Here is a 14,874-nt window from a genome sequence, read left to right as displayed (position 1 = left end):
AAGAGTGGGAAGGTCGGCTGTAGCTCTTTATAAGACCTAACATACTCAGATAAGTTCCATTTTTGGAGTAATTAGCAGATGAATCCTTAAGGATCCTTAATGTCTAAAAGAATGCATTATATTATATTCTGCAAGAATTCTTCCTTCCATAGATTAAAGCTGTTAAAAAAAAGAGACTAAAGAGTGATTAAAAGTTCTCATCCCCGTTTACTTAAATTTTCTTTTCCAAATTGCTTTCCTAAATTACTGTTTTAGAAACAAAACTATTTTAGGACTGGGGGTATAGCTCAATGTTAGAGTGCCTGCCTAATATTAATTAAGCCCTGGGTTAAACCCCAGTACTGGAAATGAAATAAAACAGAAGTTAAAATATTTTAGCCAGGTACAGTTATGCACACTTTTTTTGTTCTACCTTGCCTATGTTAATAATAAAAATTATTATTATTATTAAAAGACTAGTCTTTCATAACTACAGTGTACAGAAAACTCATTTAACAGTTTCTGTTAATTATTAGAATTAATTCTTAGTGTTAATTTATTACAATTGATGCTAATACATGTGGTGTACCCATTTGTTACTGGGAAAACTTTTTTTTTTTTCCAGGTCTGAGGACCAAGTTTAGGGCCTTGCACATTCTAGGCAAGCTCTCTGCCAGAGAGTAGCCCCTTGTTACTGGGAAAACTTTGATATAATTCTTGAAGTATATTTGTGAGATAATCATGCTTAAATTTTTATGAAAAAGTAGTATCATAGATATTCGCTTCTTACCACATCCCGTCTCGGAAATTAGTTCACTAATATCCCCTTTGTTTCCTGAGACTAGTGTCCCATTTTTATTTTCATTTTTATTTTATTTATTTATTGGTACTAGGAATTTTAACTCAGGGAGGCTCTACCATGCAGTCATATTCCCAGCCCCTTTTGAATTTTTATTTTGATACAGGTCTCACTAAGTTGCTTAGAGCCTTGCTAGATTGCTGAGGCTGGCCTTAACATTGTGATCTTCCTGCTTCCTGTGTTCCTGGGATTATAGACATGCACCACTGCCCGGAGCATTTTTATATATAAAGAAATTCAAGTCCAATTGAGTAACTCATATCAATTGAGTGGCAAAGTGGGACTAAAAACTGATGTCTGTTTATTGCTTCTCTGGTACTTACATTACCACATATTTTAAAGTTTTCTCAAGTGGGCAGTTTCCCAATTCAAACTTTCTTCACAATCAATAGTAATTCTGCTGTTGTAGTTTACTGGGCAGCTGGATACATGACTATTGTAGAGAGGGTTTTCCTCTTGTTCCCTATGCCTGCCTGATGAACATTTCAGTAACAGTATCTTTTAAGTTTAGGATTAAGAATTTTAAATTCCTGGTTTTGTCATTTTATTGACTTGCCTACTAAAATTTCACTAAAATTCTAAATATGTCAGTTAATTATATCACACTAATAGGGAGTTAAAAGTGGAGATACATAGTAATGGTTGGTCCTCATGAAAACTGATTGATTCCCTTTGTAGCATAGGTTTTGCCAGTTACTAACTTTTACCTATTTAGTTTTTTTTTTTGATACTGGAGAGTAAATCTAGGGCTGCACATGTTCTATCACTGAACTATACCCTAATTTCTGTGGGAACTTAAAAGTTGTTTAGTGTTAAAATTGCCAAGTATGTGCTGGGGTTATGGCTCAGTGCTAGAGCGCCCACCTAGCAAGTGTGGAGCCCTGGGTTCAATCCTTGGCACCTCATAAAAATAAATAAATAAAGGTATTGTGTCCAACTACAACTAAAAAATATTTTTTAAAAATTGCCAAGTATACTATAGAATTTAGGCTCTGTAGTAAATTATCAAATGTCAATGTAATTATTCATAGAAGAGTTTCTATATCTGATCTTGTAATGAAACCTATCATGTTTCATTATTTGGTATTCTTATAATTAAATTTTGCTATCAGAGAAGATTATGAAAATTATTGTGATCTTTATATATCTTCCCCAACAATTGATTATATAGATGGTTTTTGAATGGTTCTAGCAAGGACGAACTAAGGTATTTCATAAGGTAATATAATCTACTTTTGAATAACTATGATGGTTAGAAAACTGGAAATTTTTGTTCCAAAATTTAGCTTCCTAAATTTTTTCAACAACTTCCTAACCCTGTCCTCTCATACAAGATAGATTTCTGCCTAGTTTTGCATCTCATATTTCATTGAAATAGCCAAACTTCATAATTTTGTCTTTCCTATTCCAGACTAAAAGTTCCTAATTTGATTTATTTTTAATCATATCATATGATCTTCTATCAGGATTGCCACCTTCTAGCTATGTTTCAATGTTTAGGGTTTAAAAAATTTCCAAGATTGAACTGAGTACTCCAAAATATAAAATGATTATGTAATATTTGTCTTATTATCTGGGTACTTTAAATATATGCAACCTGGTTTCTTTAAGTTTGAGGAGGCCGCATTACACTATTAGCTCATTTTGGACTTGTAGTCATCTAAATCCTCTTTTCTCAAGAGCATTAGGTAAATTAGATCTAATTTGTTCTTATTGCAATCAAAGTTTTCAAACATAAAAGTGTTTCGATAGTATAGTTGCTCTTACTGTGTTTCTTCATTTAGTTCATTGATGTAGCTTGTCAGAACCTTATAACACACTAATTTATGTTTTTAGCATGTTATTCATGTCTCTCAAGGAAGTCATTTGGGGGTATCTTAGCCAACAGATATTTGATTATTTGCTTTATGTAGGGCACTAGATATGTTTTCTTTCAGTATTGACAGTTTTCAAGGGTAGAAAATTATTGCAAAATAAATATATTCATGAAAGTTTAAGTTAACTTAGAACAAATAAAGGAACTTGCTCTGCCCAACCAGACAACATGATAAAGCACCCTAGTAAAAGGGAAAACTTGTGGTATTGGCACAAGAACAGACAAATAGACCACTGGAACAATACAGCCACTCACATGAAAATTTAGTAAGATAAAAATGCCATCACAGCCTGGCACTGTGGTGGCTGGGGAGGCTGAGGCAGGAGGATCGCAAGTTCAAAACCAGCCTCAACAACTTAGTGAGGCGCTTAGCCAACTCAGTGAGACCCTATCTCTAAACAAAATATAAAATGGGCTGGGAATGTGATGTGGCTCAGTGGATGAGCACTCCTGTGTTCAGTCCTTAGTACCAAAAAAATATTGGTGAAGTATTAACTGTTTAGTAGATGGTATGGGAAAACTGGCTCACTCTATGGAGAAAAGTAAAATTGGCTAATTACTCTTTATAAAGAAGAACCTCACATGGATTAATGGCAAAATAGTATAGATAAAACTATAAAGTTAATAAAACATAAGTTATCTTGTAACTTAATACAGGTTTAGCATCCCTTGTCTAAAAATCCAGAATGTGTCCAAATTTGGAGCTTTTTAAGTACCAACATGATGCCACAAATAAAAAATGCCAAACCAAGGAACTTAGTTGTATGCACAAAATTATTAATAGTAATATGTGAATTACCTTCAGTCTATGTGTATAAGGTATACATGAAATGTAAATGAATTTTATGTTTAGCTTTGGATCCCACCTCCAATATATCTTGTTATGTATTTGTAAAGATTCCAAAATCTGAAATCTGAAATACTATGGTTCTAGGCATTTCAGATAAGTGGTGTTCAGCCTTTAGGAAAGCAGTTCTTTAATCAGTAGTACCTCAATATCATGAAACCATAAGATGAAAAAAATGATTAATATGATGATACAGAATTACAGGTTCCAGTTCACAGATACATGGATATTGTTAATGGATAGTTTAAATTATGGGTGAAGATATATTTACAAATAACTAAAACTGTCTATGAATTAATATTTAAAATATAAATAGAACTCCTTCAATCCAACAAGACAGAAACCCCAACAGAAACATAGGCAAAGGAAACAGATAATTTGTACAAGACACATGAAGGATGCTGCAATTCATCAGTAATAAGAAAAATCTAAATTAAAACAATGTTTTAATTGATGTCCATTAGGCTAGAACACATGTTAGAAATCAAAGCTGGATAATGCCAAATCTTGGCTGGGACACAGGAAATGGTAACATCAAAGGTGTGTATATTAGTGTAGCGATCTGGAGAGCAGTTTAACACTTCATCATTTATTTGATAAACTTCATTTTGACCCACAGTCTGTTTTCTGAATATGCAAATAGAGATTAGTTCTCTGTTCTCACACAGGTTCATGAGGTATATGTAAGAAAGTAATGCATTGTTTGGGTGCCTGCAGTTAAAGGTACTCTGAGTCTACTTGCTAGAGGAGTGGATAGATCATATGTGTATTACTTCACATCAATCAAAAACAGTGAATTAAGTGACATTTAAATTGTTTACAACTGTTTTTCACTGATAAAGCTTTTGATTTTGCGGGGAGTGGTGTTGCTGGGGATCAAACCCAGGGCATTGGGTATGCTAGGCAACCTCCTTACCACAGAGCTACATCATCAGTCCAAATAATAAATAATTTTTTAAAAAAGAATGAACAAAACATGCTGCAGCAACATTAATGGATTTTTAAAATCTATTGCTGAAGGTAAAGATTAGAATACATACAAACAGGGCAGTGTTCATCAAGCACATTAGAAGGAGTAACTTGTTAGGAAGAAGAATGGGAATAGGAAATGGAGATTGAAGGAAAGAAATCAATTAATTGTAAAAGGGATCTTGTTAGACATGGTGGTGCATACTTGTAATCCCAGCTCCTCTGGAGGCTGAGGCAGGAGGATTGCAAATTCAGAGCCAGCCTGCGTAACTTTGCTTCACCCTGTCTCAAAATTTAAAAACTTAAAAGGGTTGGGGATATAGTTCAGTGGGGGAGTGAGTACCCCTGGTTTCAATTCCCGTTCCTTAAACAAAAAAGGGGGGTTCTTATATAAATGATTTTAATGTGCCACAAACTGAGAAATATGATTAATCGGCCTCTTGTACATAGGATGTAGGACTTTTTAGTCAGTGATGTGTAAATTGGGTTGGAGAAGAAAAAGCTAAACACATAAAAACCAAGAAACTTAAAATAATCCAAGTACTAGGACCCAAGTTCTTAATTGGGAATGGAAGATAAAGGACTGGTATAAGAAATATTGCAAGAGGTGAAATCATCAACTAATTGGGTAAACAGATGAGCCAGGTTTTGAATGTGGGTAACTAGGAAGATGGAGGCATCATTAAGTAAACAGTATAACAAAACATAACCAAATTTAACTTGTGGGAGATATGTTAGATTTAGCTTTAGATATATTCCACTGAAAGTTCTGGCAGCTCATTCAAGTATATTATCCACCGTTAGGACATTTATTTAGGACATACTATGTGCTCGGCATCAAAGCAAGGTATTTTTTAACCTCTGAAATGTTTTAGCCCTACCGTTTCAGTTTCCTCTACCATTTTGATCCTTAGATGGTTTGACTGAGTTGCCAGGAGTTGATAAGCTTACAACTTTTAATGTTGAGTAAAAAAAAAAAAAAATGTCAAAATAGTGAAGACATCCTGGCAAATTACATCTGTATAATTTCACCTGAAAAAACTGGACTTAGTTATAATGGTCACAGAAGAAAACAAAATGGAAGAAAATCATTGAAATTTGTTTTGAATCTAAAACCAGTCAAGTCTGTTGTCAGACTTACCCTAGAAAGACTTGATCTTGATTTAAATAGTTTCAGTAAAACAAAATTAGAAAAGGAGGGAAATAGAAATTTCAGTAAACAAAATTGAAAAGGAGGGGAATAGAAATTTTGTGTGGGGAGAAAATTGTTCTTGATATTAAGTCGGATTGATTTTTCTTTTCCTGGAAAATGCTGATTTCTGTCTCTTCTCCCTTGCTTGGGTTAGATTTGAATCTTCGTTTGTGTTTTGCCATGCTAGTGGTAGAACCCTGTGCCTTGTGCATGGTGAGGCAAGTACTCTACTACCAAGTCACACCCCCAGCTCTTTAATTTTATTTATTTTATTTTATTTTTTTTAAAGAGAGAGGGAGAGAGAGAGAGAGAATTTTAATATTTATTTTTTAGTTATCGGCGGACACAACATCTTTGTTTGTATGTGGTGCTGAGGATCGAACCCGGGCTGCATGCATGCCAGGCGAGCGCGCTACTGCTTGAGCCACATCCCCAGCCCCCTTTAATTTTATTTTAAATCATATTCTGCAAGTGTACTTTCACTGTAATATATGTAGATTATGTACATAAAATAAGTCACCCTGTGACCCTGTCATTTCCCTTGCCAGAGGTAACCACTGAATGAATATCTTTGGTACTTATCTTCCTAGATATATTTTCACTGCTCTTATGAATATGTATATACAAAAATAAATATTGATTTATGGATATTTGGTATCATTCTCAGTGGTCTGTAATTTTTTAAAAAAATGTAAGCCTTGAATATCTTTCTATGTCAGTATATTGATTCAAAATTGCTGTGTAAAAATAGAGGTTTCATAGTATCCTTACTGATCGGATATTATTGTAAGCATGGGGGAGGCATACAAATGTGGTTGTGTGTTTTTTTGTTGTTGTTGTTTTGTTTTGTTTTGTTTTTACCTTCAAAATTCTTGAGTGTTCTAATAAAAGTATGTACAAGGTGCTATTTTAATCCAGTAGAAAGAGCATTTTACTCTTAAGAAAGAGAGGTAAACATGTCAGGGAGTACTTACAGATGATGAAAGAGAATTTGAGTTAGTTTCTAAGGAGAATATTTTGCAGTTCAGCTGTTTCCTGGAATGATTAAGTAGTTTACTGGATTCGTTCTTTTCTGTCTTTGAGAAATGCATGTCATCCTTTGCCAGCAATCAATCTTTTTGCTATCCTAAGCCATGGTTCTGAAGGTAAAATTTTTATCATATATGAATGACTTTTAGAATTGCGACAGCTTTAAACAGTGCCAGCAATTATTTCAGTTAATATTTTTGTATTCCATCATGCAGAGGATTTATGTGAATGTATTTTTCCCTTCTTTAGGGAAGTAGTTGACTCAATGGTTCAGCATTTTAAAGTAACTATATTTGGAGACCGTAGACCAGTTTATGATGGAAAAAGAAGCCTTTACACAGCCAATCCACTTCCTGTGGCAACTACTGGGGTAAGACATACATTACTTTATTGTAATGCTATACTTAGCTGTCTGTCTGTCTGTCTCTCCCTCTCTTCCCCCCACCCCATGGACAGAAGAATACCTTTATTTTATTTATTTTTGTGTAGCACTGATGATCGAACCCAGTGCGTCACATGTGCTAGTTAGGCAAGTATTGTACCACTGAGCCATATCCCCAGTCCTTTTTTTTTTTAAAACTGTTGAGCTACAACCCCAGTTCTGTCTCCTTTTGCTTTTATTACTACCTTAAAATTAGAATTCACATAAATGTAAATTTGTATATCTTTTTTAACTTTTCATGTTGAAGTAATATCAGCTTTACAAAAAAGTTTTGCTTAAGGCCTGCTAAATTGCTGATGCTGGCTTTAAACTCTTGATCCTCTTGCCTCAGCCTCCCAAGCCACTGGGATTAAGTGGATTCACATTGTTATATAATCATCACCACCATCCATCTGCAAAACCCTCTTTATCTTGCTAAACTGAAAGTTTGTCTATTAAACCATAACTTTTCATTGCCCCTGGAAATCACCATTCTCCTATCTCTATAAATTTGACTACTCTTACTTCATGTAAGTGGAAACATGCAGTATTTGCCTTTTTGAAACTTGCTTATTTCAATTAGCATGTTGTTCTCAAGGTTTATTCATGTTATAGTATATGTTGGAATTTCCTTCCTTTTCAAGGCTGAATAATATCCTATTATACATATATAACACATTTTACTCATGCTTTTTATCTGTTATAAATACTTTTTGGCTATTGAAAATAATCCTCCCCTGAACATGGGTATATATATGTCACTTTGAAATTCTGCTTTTAATTTTTTTGGGCATATAACCACAAGTAAAATTGCTAGATCATATGGTAATTATTATTTGAAAAAAAATTTATATATATATATATATATATATATATATTTAGTTATAGGTGGACACAATATCTTTATTTTTACTTTATGTGGTGCTGAGGATTGAACCGAGTGCCTCATGCATGCTAGGCAAGCGCTCTACCTCTGAGCCACAACCCCAGCCTGAAAAAAATTTTTTAATACCATACTAACAGGCGTAATGGCACATGGCTGTAATTCCATTGACTCTGGAAGCTGAAGCAGGAAGATTGCAAGTTTGAGGCTGCCCTGGGAAACTTAGTGAGACTCTTTCTTAAAATAAAAAAATAAGAAGAACTAGAGTTGTAGCTTATTGGTAGAGTGCCCCTGGCCTCATACCACCCCCAACCCCCCCACACACACACAAAAAAAGTAACCCTACCTTATTTACCAAAGTATCTTCAAGGGTTCCAAATTCTTCATATACATATTTACATATTTATTTTCTGCTGTTTTGATAGTAGCTATCTAATGGGCACAATATGCATGTCATATTGTGAGGTATCAACCTCACTGTGGTTTTGATTTGTGTCCTTTGCCCATTTTTTTAACTTGGGTTGTTTTTTACTAAAATTATAGGAGTTTATAGGAATTATAGGAGTACTGGGTATTGAACCCAGGGCCACTCTACCACTGAGCTACATTCCCAGTCCTTCTATTTTTTATTTTTCGTTGCTTTTTTTTTTTTCTTTTGGCAATTCTGGGGATTGAACACAGGGCCTTGTACTTGTTAGGCAAGTATTGTACCACTGAGCCATATCCCCAGTCCTTTTTTTTTTCCCCCCTAATTTTGAGGCAGTGTCTCACTAAGTTGCTGAGCTGGCCTCAAACTGGCAATTCTTCTGCCTCAGCTTCCTGAGTTGCTGGGATCACAGGTATGTTCTACATACCCTAATACAGAAATTCGTGTTGGGGGGGTGGGTACTGGGAATTGAATTTAGGGGCATTCGGACACTGAGCCACATACCCACCCCTATTTTGTATTTTATTTAGAGATATTTTATTTAGAGATGCATTGGTTAGTGCCTCACTTTTGCTGAGGCTGGCTTTCAACTCATGATCCTCCTGTCTCAGCCTCCCAAGCCGCTGGGATTACAGGCGTGTGCCACTGCAGCCAGCTTGAGGAATTCTTTATATGTTCTGGATATTAATTCCTTATCAGATGTTTGATTTACAAATATTTTCTCACATTCTATGGGCTGCCTTTTTACCCTATTGATTGTATCCTTTGATGCTCAGAAGTTTTAAATTTTGATATAGGAGTTACTGTTAAGGATACTATTTCTTTTACACTTTTTAGCAGTTGATGATTCTTGCTTGAAAGGATATTGCTTAATAATAACAGTGGTTTTCTAACCTGTCATTTCATAAACATTTATTAGCGTAAGAAAGAACATTTTCTTCTACTCTATTGATTGATCTATCCTTTGTCCCAAATCTGGCCAGTAGAAAACCCCCTTCATCCAATTTATTTGTTTCTAGCTCATGTTTCCTATGTTTCCTTTTGAAAAAGTAAGCAGATATGTGAATATTTTCTCATTTCTCCCTTCTCATACCAAATATATCATATTTTTGTGATTTTTTTTTTGTACTTTGGTTAATGTTATAGCTTAGAAATTATTCCGTGGCAGTTACAAGAGATTTTTTTTTAAAACAGCTTTATTTTATTTATTTATTTTTATGTGGTTATGTGGTGCTGAGGATTGAACCCATGGCCTCACACGTGCTAGGCAAGCGCTCTGTCGCTGAGCCACAACCCAGCCCAAGAGATCTTCATTCTTTCATTTTTAGTTTCTGAGGCTGACCTTGAACTTGTAATCTTTCTGCCTCAGCTTCCTTAATGGCTGGGATTCCAGGCTGTGCCACTGTACCTAGCTTCATTCATTCTTTTATAGCTGCCTTTATAAATGTGAGTACATTTAAGTAGTTTTCAGTATTTTGCAATATTGAATTAATGCTGGCATGAATCTCTGTTATTTAAGTTTTAGTATATTGATTTGATTTGAGATTGATTTTTTTATGTTAGCCTGTTTTTTTTTTTTTAAGTTGCCAGTGGATCTTTTATTTATTTATTTATTTATTTATTTATTTATTTATTTATTTATATGTGGTGCTGAGGATTGAACCCAGGGCCTCACACATGTCAGTCAAGTGCTCTACCACTGAGCCCCAACACCAACCCTGTTTTTTTTTTAAAGATATTTTTATAAGTTAAATAATTATAATTATCTTTTAAAATATTTACCACTTGACTTTTATCCCACGAACAGGTGGATTTAGATGTTACTTTACCTGGGGAAGGTGGAAAAGATCGACCTTTCAAGGTGTCAATCAAATTTGTCTCTCGGGTGAGTTGGCACCTACTCCATGAAGTACTGACAGGACGGACCTTGCCTGAGCCACTGGAATTAGACAAGCCAATCAGCACTAACCCTGTTCATGCCGTTGATGTGGTGCTACGACATCTGCCCTCCATGAAGTGGGTGCTTCTGGCTTTTTTCCTCTTTAGATTTTAAATGTGAAGTTTTTCCTCCTAAGAGTTGTACAGACCTTCCTTAGATAACTCTCATATGTTGTACATTTTTAGTATTTCATTTGAATAAGAATACCATGCATAATACCATGCATAAAATATCATGCATAAAAATTTGACAAAAGTGTTACAGAAAATTCTCTGACTTTTGCAAATAAATATACAATCATTCACTTAGATCGTAAATTGTTTTATAGAAAAATGTCCAACCCTCCCTCTATAAGTCTTGGATAAATGATATATTTTCAGACATATTCCTATTGTTAAGTCACTTTGTTTTAAAAGTAATTCCACCATTTAAAGACTAGAATCAGATTGTATTGAGATTCCTACTATTTTAATCACGTATGTGGACATATGCATGTATTGGTCATATATGTCTTTTTATAGAAATAGTGTGTCTTGAAACACATAGGCATAGCTTTTTGATCAATTATTATTTTTACTCTACATTTTAAGTTTGGAACTGTTGAGTTTTTTTTTTTTTTCTTTTTCTGTGGGGGAAAAGGGGGTCCTAGGGATTGAACTCCAGGGCACTCAACCACTGAGCCACATCCCCAGCCCTATTTTGTATTTTATTTAGAGACAGGGTCTCACTGAGTTGCTTAGTGCTTCACATTTGCTGAGGCTGGCTTTGAACTCGACATCCTCCTGCCTCAGTGGAACTGTTTACTTTTTTAACCTGTTTTTAAGAAAGTATTTTAAATAAAATGTGTTACATAAACTAGTGATTATGAGAATGGAGAATTTCAGTGAAGGATGCAGATGGATTTGGCTACTTTTTGCTTTCACAAACTTGCAAAATGTTTGTTTTCACAAACTTGGAAAACGTTTGCTTTCATAAACTTGAAAAATGTTTAGTTTAATATAGTCATAATTTTAAGCATCATTATGGTAAATTAATTGTGTGTGCTTTAGTTTCCCCTGTTCTGCAGATTTAAATACTTGCATGGAAAGGAAAGTATTGAACACACCATTTTAATTTTTTAGATATACGCCTGTGGGGCGTTCCTTTTTCTCAGCTCCAGAAGGATATGACCACCCTCTGGGAGGGGGCAGGGAAGTATGGTTTGGATTCCATCAATCTGTTCGACCTGCCATGTGGAAAATGATGCTTAATATCGATGGTAAGGGAACTAAAACCATATTCTGAATTGGATAGTTGATTTCTATATGGCATGTGTGTATAAATTTTATGTATATAATTACATGTACTGGTGTCTTGAAGTAATATTCAGGCATGTATTATGACAAACTGGGAAAACTTTTTATTTTGTTGCATTTTATTTCAAATGTTTTTATGCAGAACTTGACCTGGAATGCTACTTAACATTAAGCAAATGCATGAAAACAAGCATAAAAGCCCTGATACGATCATCTGACAAGTCTTCTCTTACAACTAATTCACCTTTGTCCTCTTAACTCTTTGATAACATTTTATTATAAAATACATATATTAAAGAAAATCTGTTGGTTTTGGTGACCCTAGGTGTGGTACATAATGTGTTTCTAATTGCATTCTCATTTTTAAGGTGTTCTCTTACAAATCTTTTCTTTTCATTTGAGGGGGTACTGGGGATAGAACCCACAGACAGTGTTCCACTGATCTACATCCCCAGTCCTTTTTTAACTTTTTATTTTGAGATAGGATCTTACTAAGTTGCCCAGGCTGGCCTTGAACTCATCCTCCTGAGTTTACTGGGATTACAGATGTGTACTTCTATGCCCAACTCTTAGAAACATTTTCAAGTTTATATAAAAGTCAAGTGAACATCATGATAAACTGCTATATATATGTAACTATTATTCAGATTGTCAGGATTTTTCTATTTTTGCTTAATCTATCTCCATTTCTTCCTATACTGTGAAGTTTTAAATCATATTCTGAACAGCATATTATTTTGCCTACACTAAATACCTCTGCAAATTTGAATATTATATAGCAAAAAATGTTATTTTCATATATGAAAAATAATCATTGTTTTGTACTCTCTAATATCATGTCTTAGATCAAATTTCCCTAATTGTCTCAAATACATCTTTTTCTAGTTAGTCGATCTTTTTTCTTTTTCTTTTTCTAATTTGATACTGGGGATTGAACCCAGCATCATTTAACCACTGAGCCACATCTCCAGCCCTTTTTATAATTTATTTATAGACAGGGCCTTGCTAAGTTGCTGAGACTGGCTTTGAACTTTCAATCCTCCTGCCTCATCCTCCCAAGCTGCTGCGATTACAGGTGTGTGGCATGGTGCCCGGCTTAGTTAGTTGATTCTAATCAGAATTCAAACAAGATCCACACATCACTTTTGCTTATTATGCATTTTTTATAGTCCCATTTCCTTCTCTTTTGTGTTTGGGTCTTTTTCTTTTTCTTTTTTAATGTCATGGACTTGTTGCAGAAACTTGATCACTTGTCCTGTAGACTATCCCCAAATCTGAGTTTGTCTTTTTGTTTTCTTGAGTAATTAATTACCTTGTTCCTCTATCCCCCATATTTCCTGAAAATAAAAGACATGAAAGTTTAATTCAATTTTGGTTCATAATATTTCAAAAATGCTTCATAATATGTCATGCTTGAAGACCTACAGTACTAGTGATCCTAATTTAGTGATGCTAAGATTAATCACATTAATCAGTAGGTTCAGAGATCTAGCCACTGTAAATTTCCCAAAGAGCCTTTCAGTTACTTTTTATTCATTGATGGTAGTTCCCCAAATCATTTATTTCACTAGATATTATTAACTGTTAATTTTTCTAATTTTGTTATTCTTATGTGGAAAAGTATGGTGTCCTATTGATAATTGATTTGTGTTTATTAGCTTTGTGGCACAGCAGAATCTTCCAGGCTCATCTTGTGTTTCCTGCCCAGTCCCTGGACTTAGCCATTCCTCCAAGGATTCTTGATCTTTCCAGATGGGTAGAGTTTCCTAATTTATTTCAGTATTGTCTGCCATTATAAAAATAATGAGAAAGGAAATGTTTAACCAGTCTCCTTTAGATGTATAATAGGACTGTTTTTAATCATTTGCCATTTCAGAACATCTTTTCATATATATTTAGATGTATCTTAAGATAAATTTCTAGTGGTAAGATTGAAGGGTCAAGGGTAAATGTATTTGTAATTTCAATCGTTATTGCCAGATTGCCCTCCAGAGGTTGTAAATATTTTGCATCAGTGAGTGAGAGTACCTGCTTTCTTATACTTTGCCACTAGATAAATTTTGTCAAATTTGTAAGAAATAATTTCCTTCTGTACTTTTCATTTGTATTTGATCACCTTTTCACTTATATAAGGCCACTTGTGTTTCTTTTCTTCGCTTTTTTTTTTTTTAGTGCTGGTAATTGAACCCAGGGCTTTGTTCATGCTAGGTAAATGCTGTAACACTGATCTTATGTTTCTTTTTATTTATCTAGTTTTATGTGGTGCTGAGGATCAAACCCAGGGTCTCTCATGTGCTAGGCTAGCGCTCTACCACTGAGCCACAGCCCCAGCCCTTATATTTCTTTTTTAATGAACTGATTATTGGTCTTTTACCCTTCTTTTCTGTTGGACTTTTTCTTCTCATTTACTGAGAGTGCTTTATAAATCAAGCAGATTAACTCTTTGTAATACAAGTTGCATATATTGTAGCTAGCTTGTCTTTGGTGTGGTGGTAGGGTTTTTTTTTTATTATTTTAGTTATACATGGGCACAATATCTTTACTTTTTGTTTATTTATTTTTATGTGGTGCTGAGGATCGAACCCAGGGTCTCACATGTGAGAGGTGAGTGCTCTACCGCTGAGCCACAACCCCAGCCCCATGGTGGAGTTTTTTGTTGTTGTTTTTTCCCTTTTGGTACACATGTGCACACCAATACTTACTGATCAATCATGTCTCTTAAAATAGTTCTTCCCCTAGTCCTGGAGAGTGAATTCACGGCCTCAAACATGCTGGGCTAGTACTCTACCATTGAGCTATATCCATAGTCCATTTTTATGACTTTGAATATCTGATAGAGCCGGTCTCATTTTCTCTTTTCAGGGTTTTCAAGACCATTTTTACCTATTTTACCACACAGCCTTTTAAATATGTTGTATAAGCTGGGCACAGTGGTGCATTCCTGTAATCCAAGTGGCTTGGGAGGCTGAGACAAGAGAATTGTGAGTTCAAAGTGAGCCTCAGCAATGGCAAGGCGCTAAGCAACTCAGTGAGACCAAATAAAATACAAAAATAGGGCTGGGGATGTGGCTCAGTGGTTGAGTGCCCCCTGAGTTTAATCCCCAGTACCAATCAATCAATCAATCAATGCCTTGTATAGATGAGGAAAGCACAGTTGT

At 34.7% G+C, this 14,874-nt stretch overlaps 1 protein-coding gene across 2 annotated transcripts in view; it reads left to right on the top strand.

The window, feature by feature from the left end:
• Ago3 (argonaute RISC catalytic component 3) overlaps positions 1–14,874 on the top strand; it is a 115,899-nt gene that overhangs the window by 25,610 nt on the left and 75,415 nt on the right. For both annotated transcript variants that reach the window (XM_046468755.2, XM_046468756.2), the window contains exons 3-5: positions 7,001–7,121; positions 10,290–10,498; positions 11,543–11,679. In XM_046468755.2, the coding sequence (XP_046324711.1) occupies positions 7,001–7,121; positions 10,290–10,498; positions 11,543–11,679 (467 nt within the window). The remainder of the gene's footprint in view (positions 1–7,000; positions 7,122–10,289; positions 10,499–11,542; positions 11,680–14,874) is intronic.

Source organism: Marmota monax, unplaced genomic scaffold, assembly GCF_021218885.2.
Source record: "Marmota monax isolate L192 unplaced genomic scaffold, Marmota_monax_Labrador192_F-V1.1 WCK01_AAM20220418_F8-fsc00008, whole genome shotgun sequence".
Lineage (NCBI taxonomy): Eukaryota > Metazoa > Chordata > Mammalia > Rodentia > Sciuridae > Marmota > Marmota monax.
The sequence above is the reverse complement of the archived record's forward strand: the minus strand, read 5'-3'. Positions and strand labels throughout refer to the sequence as shown.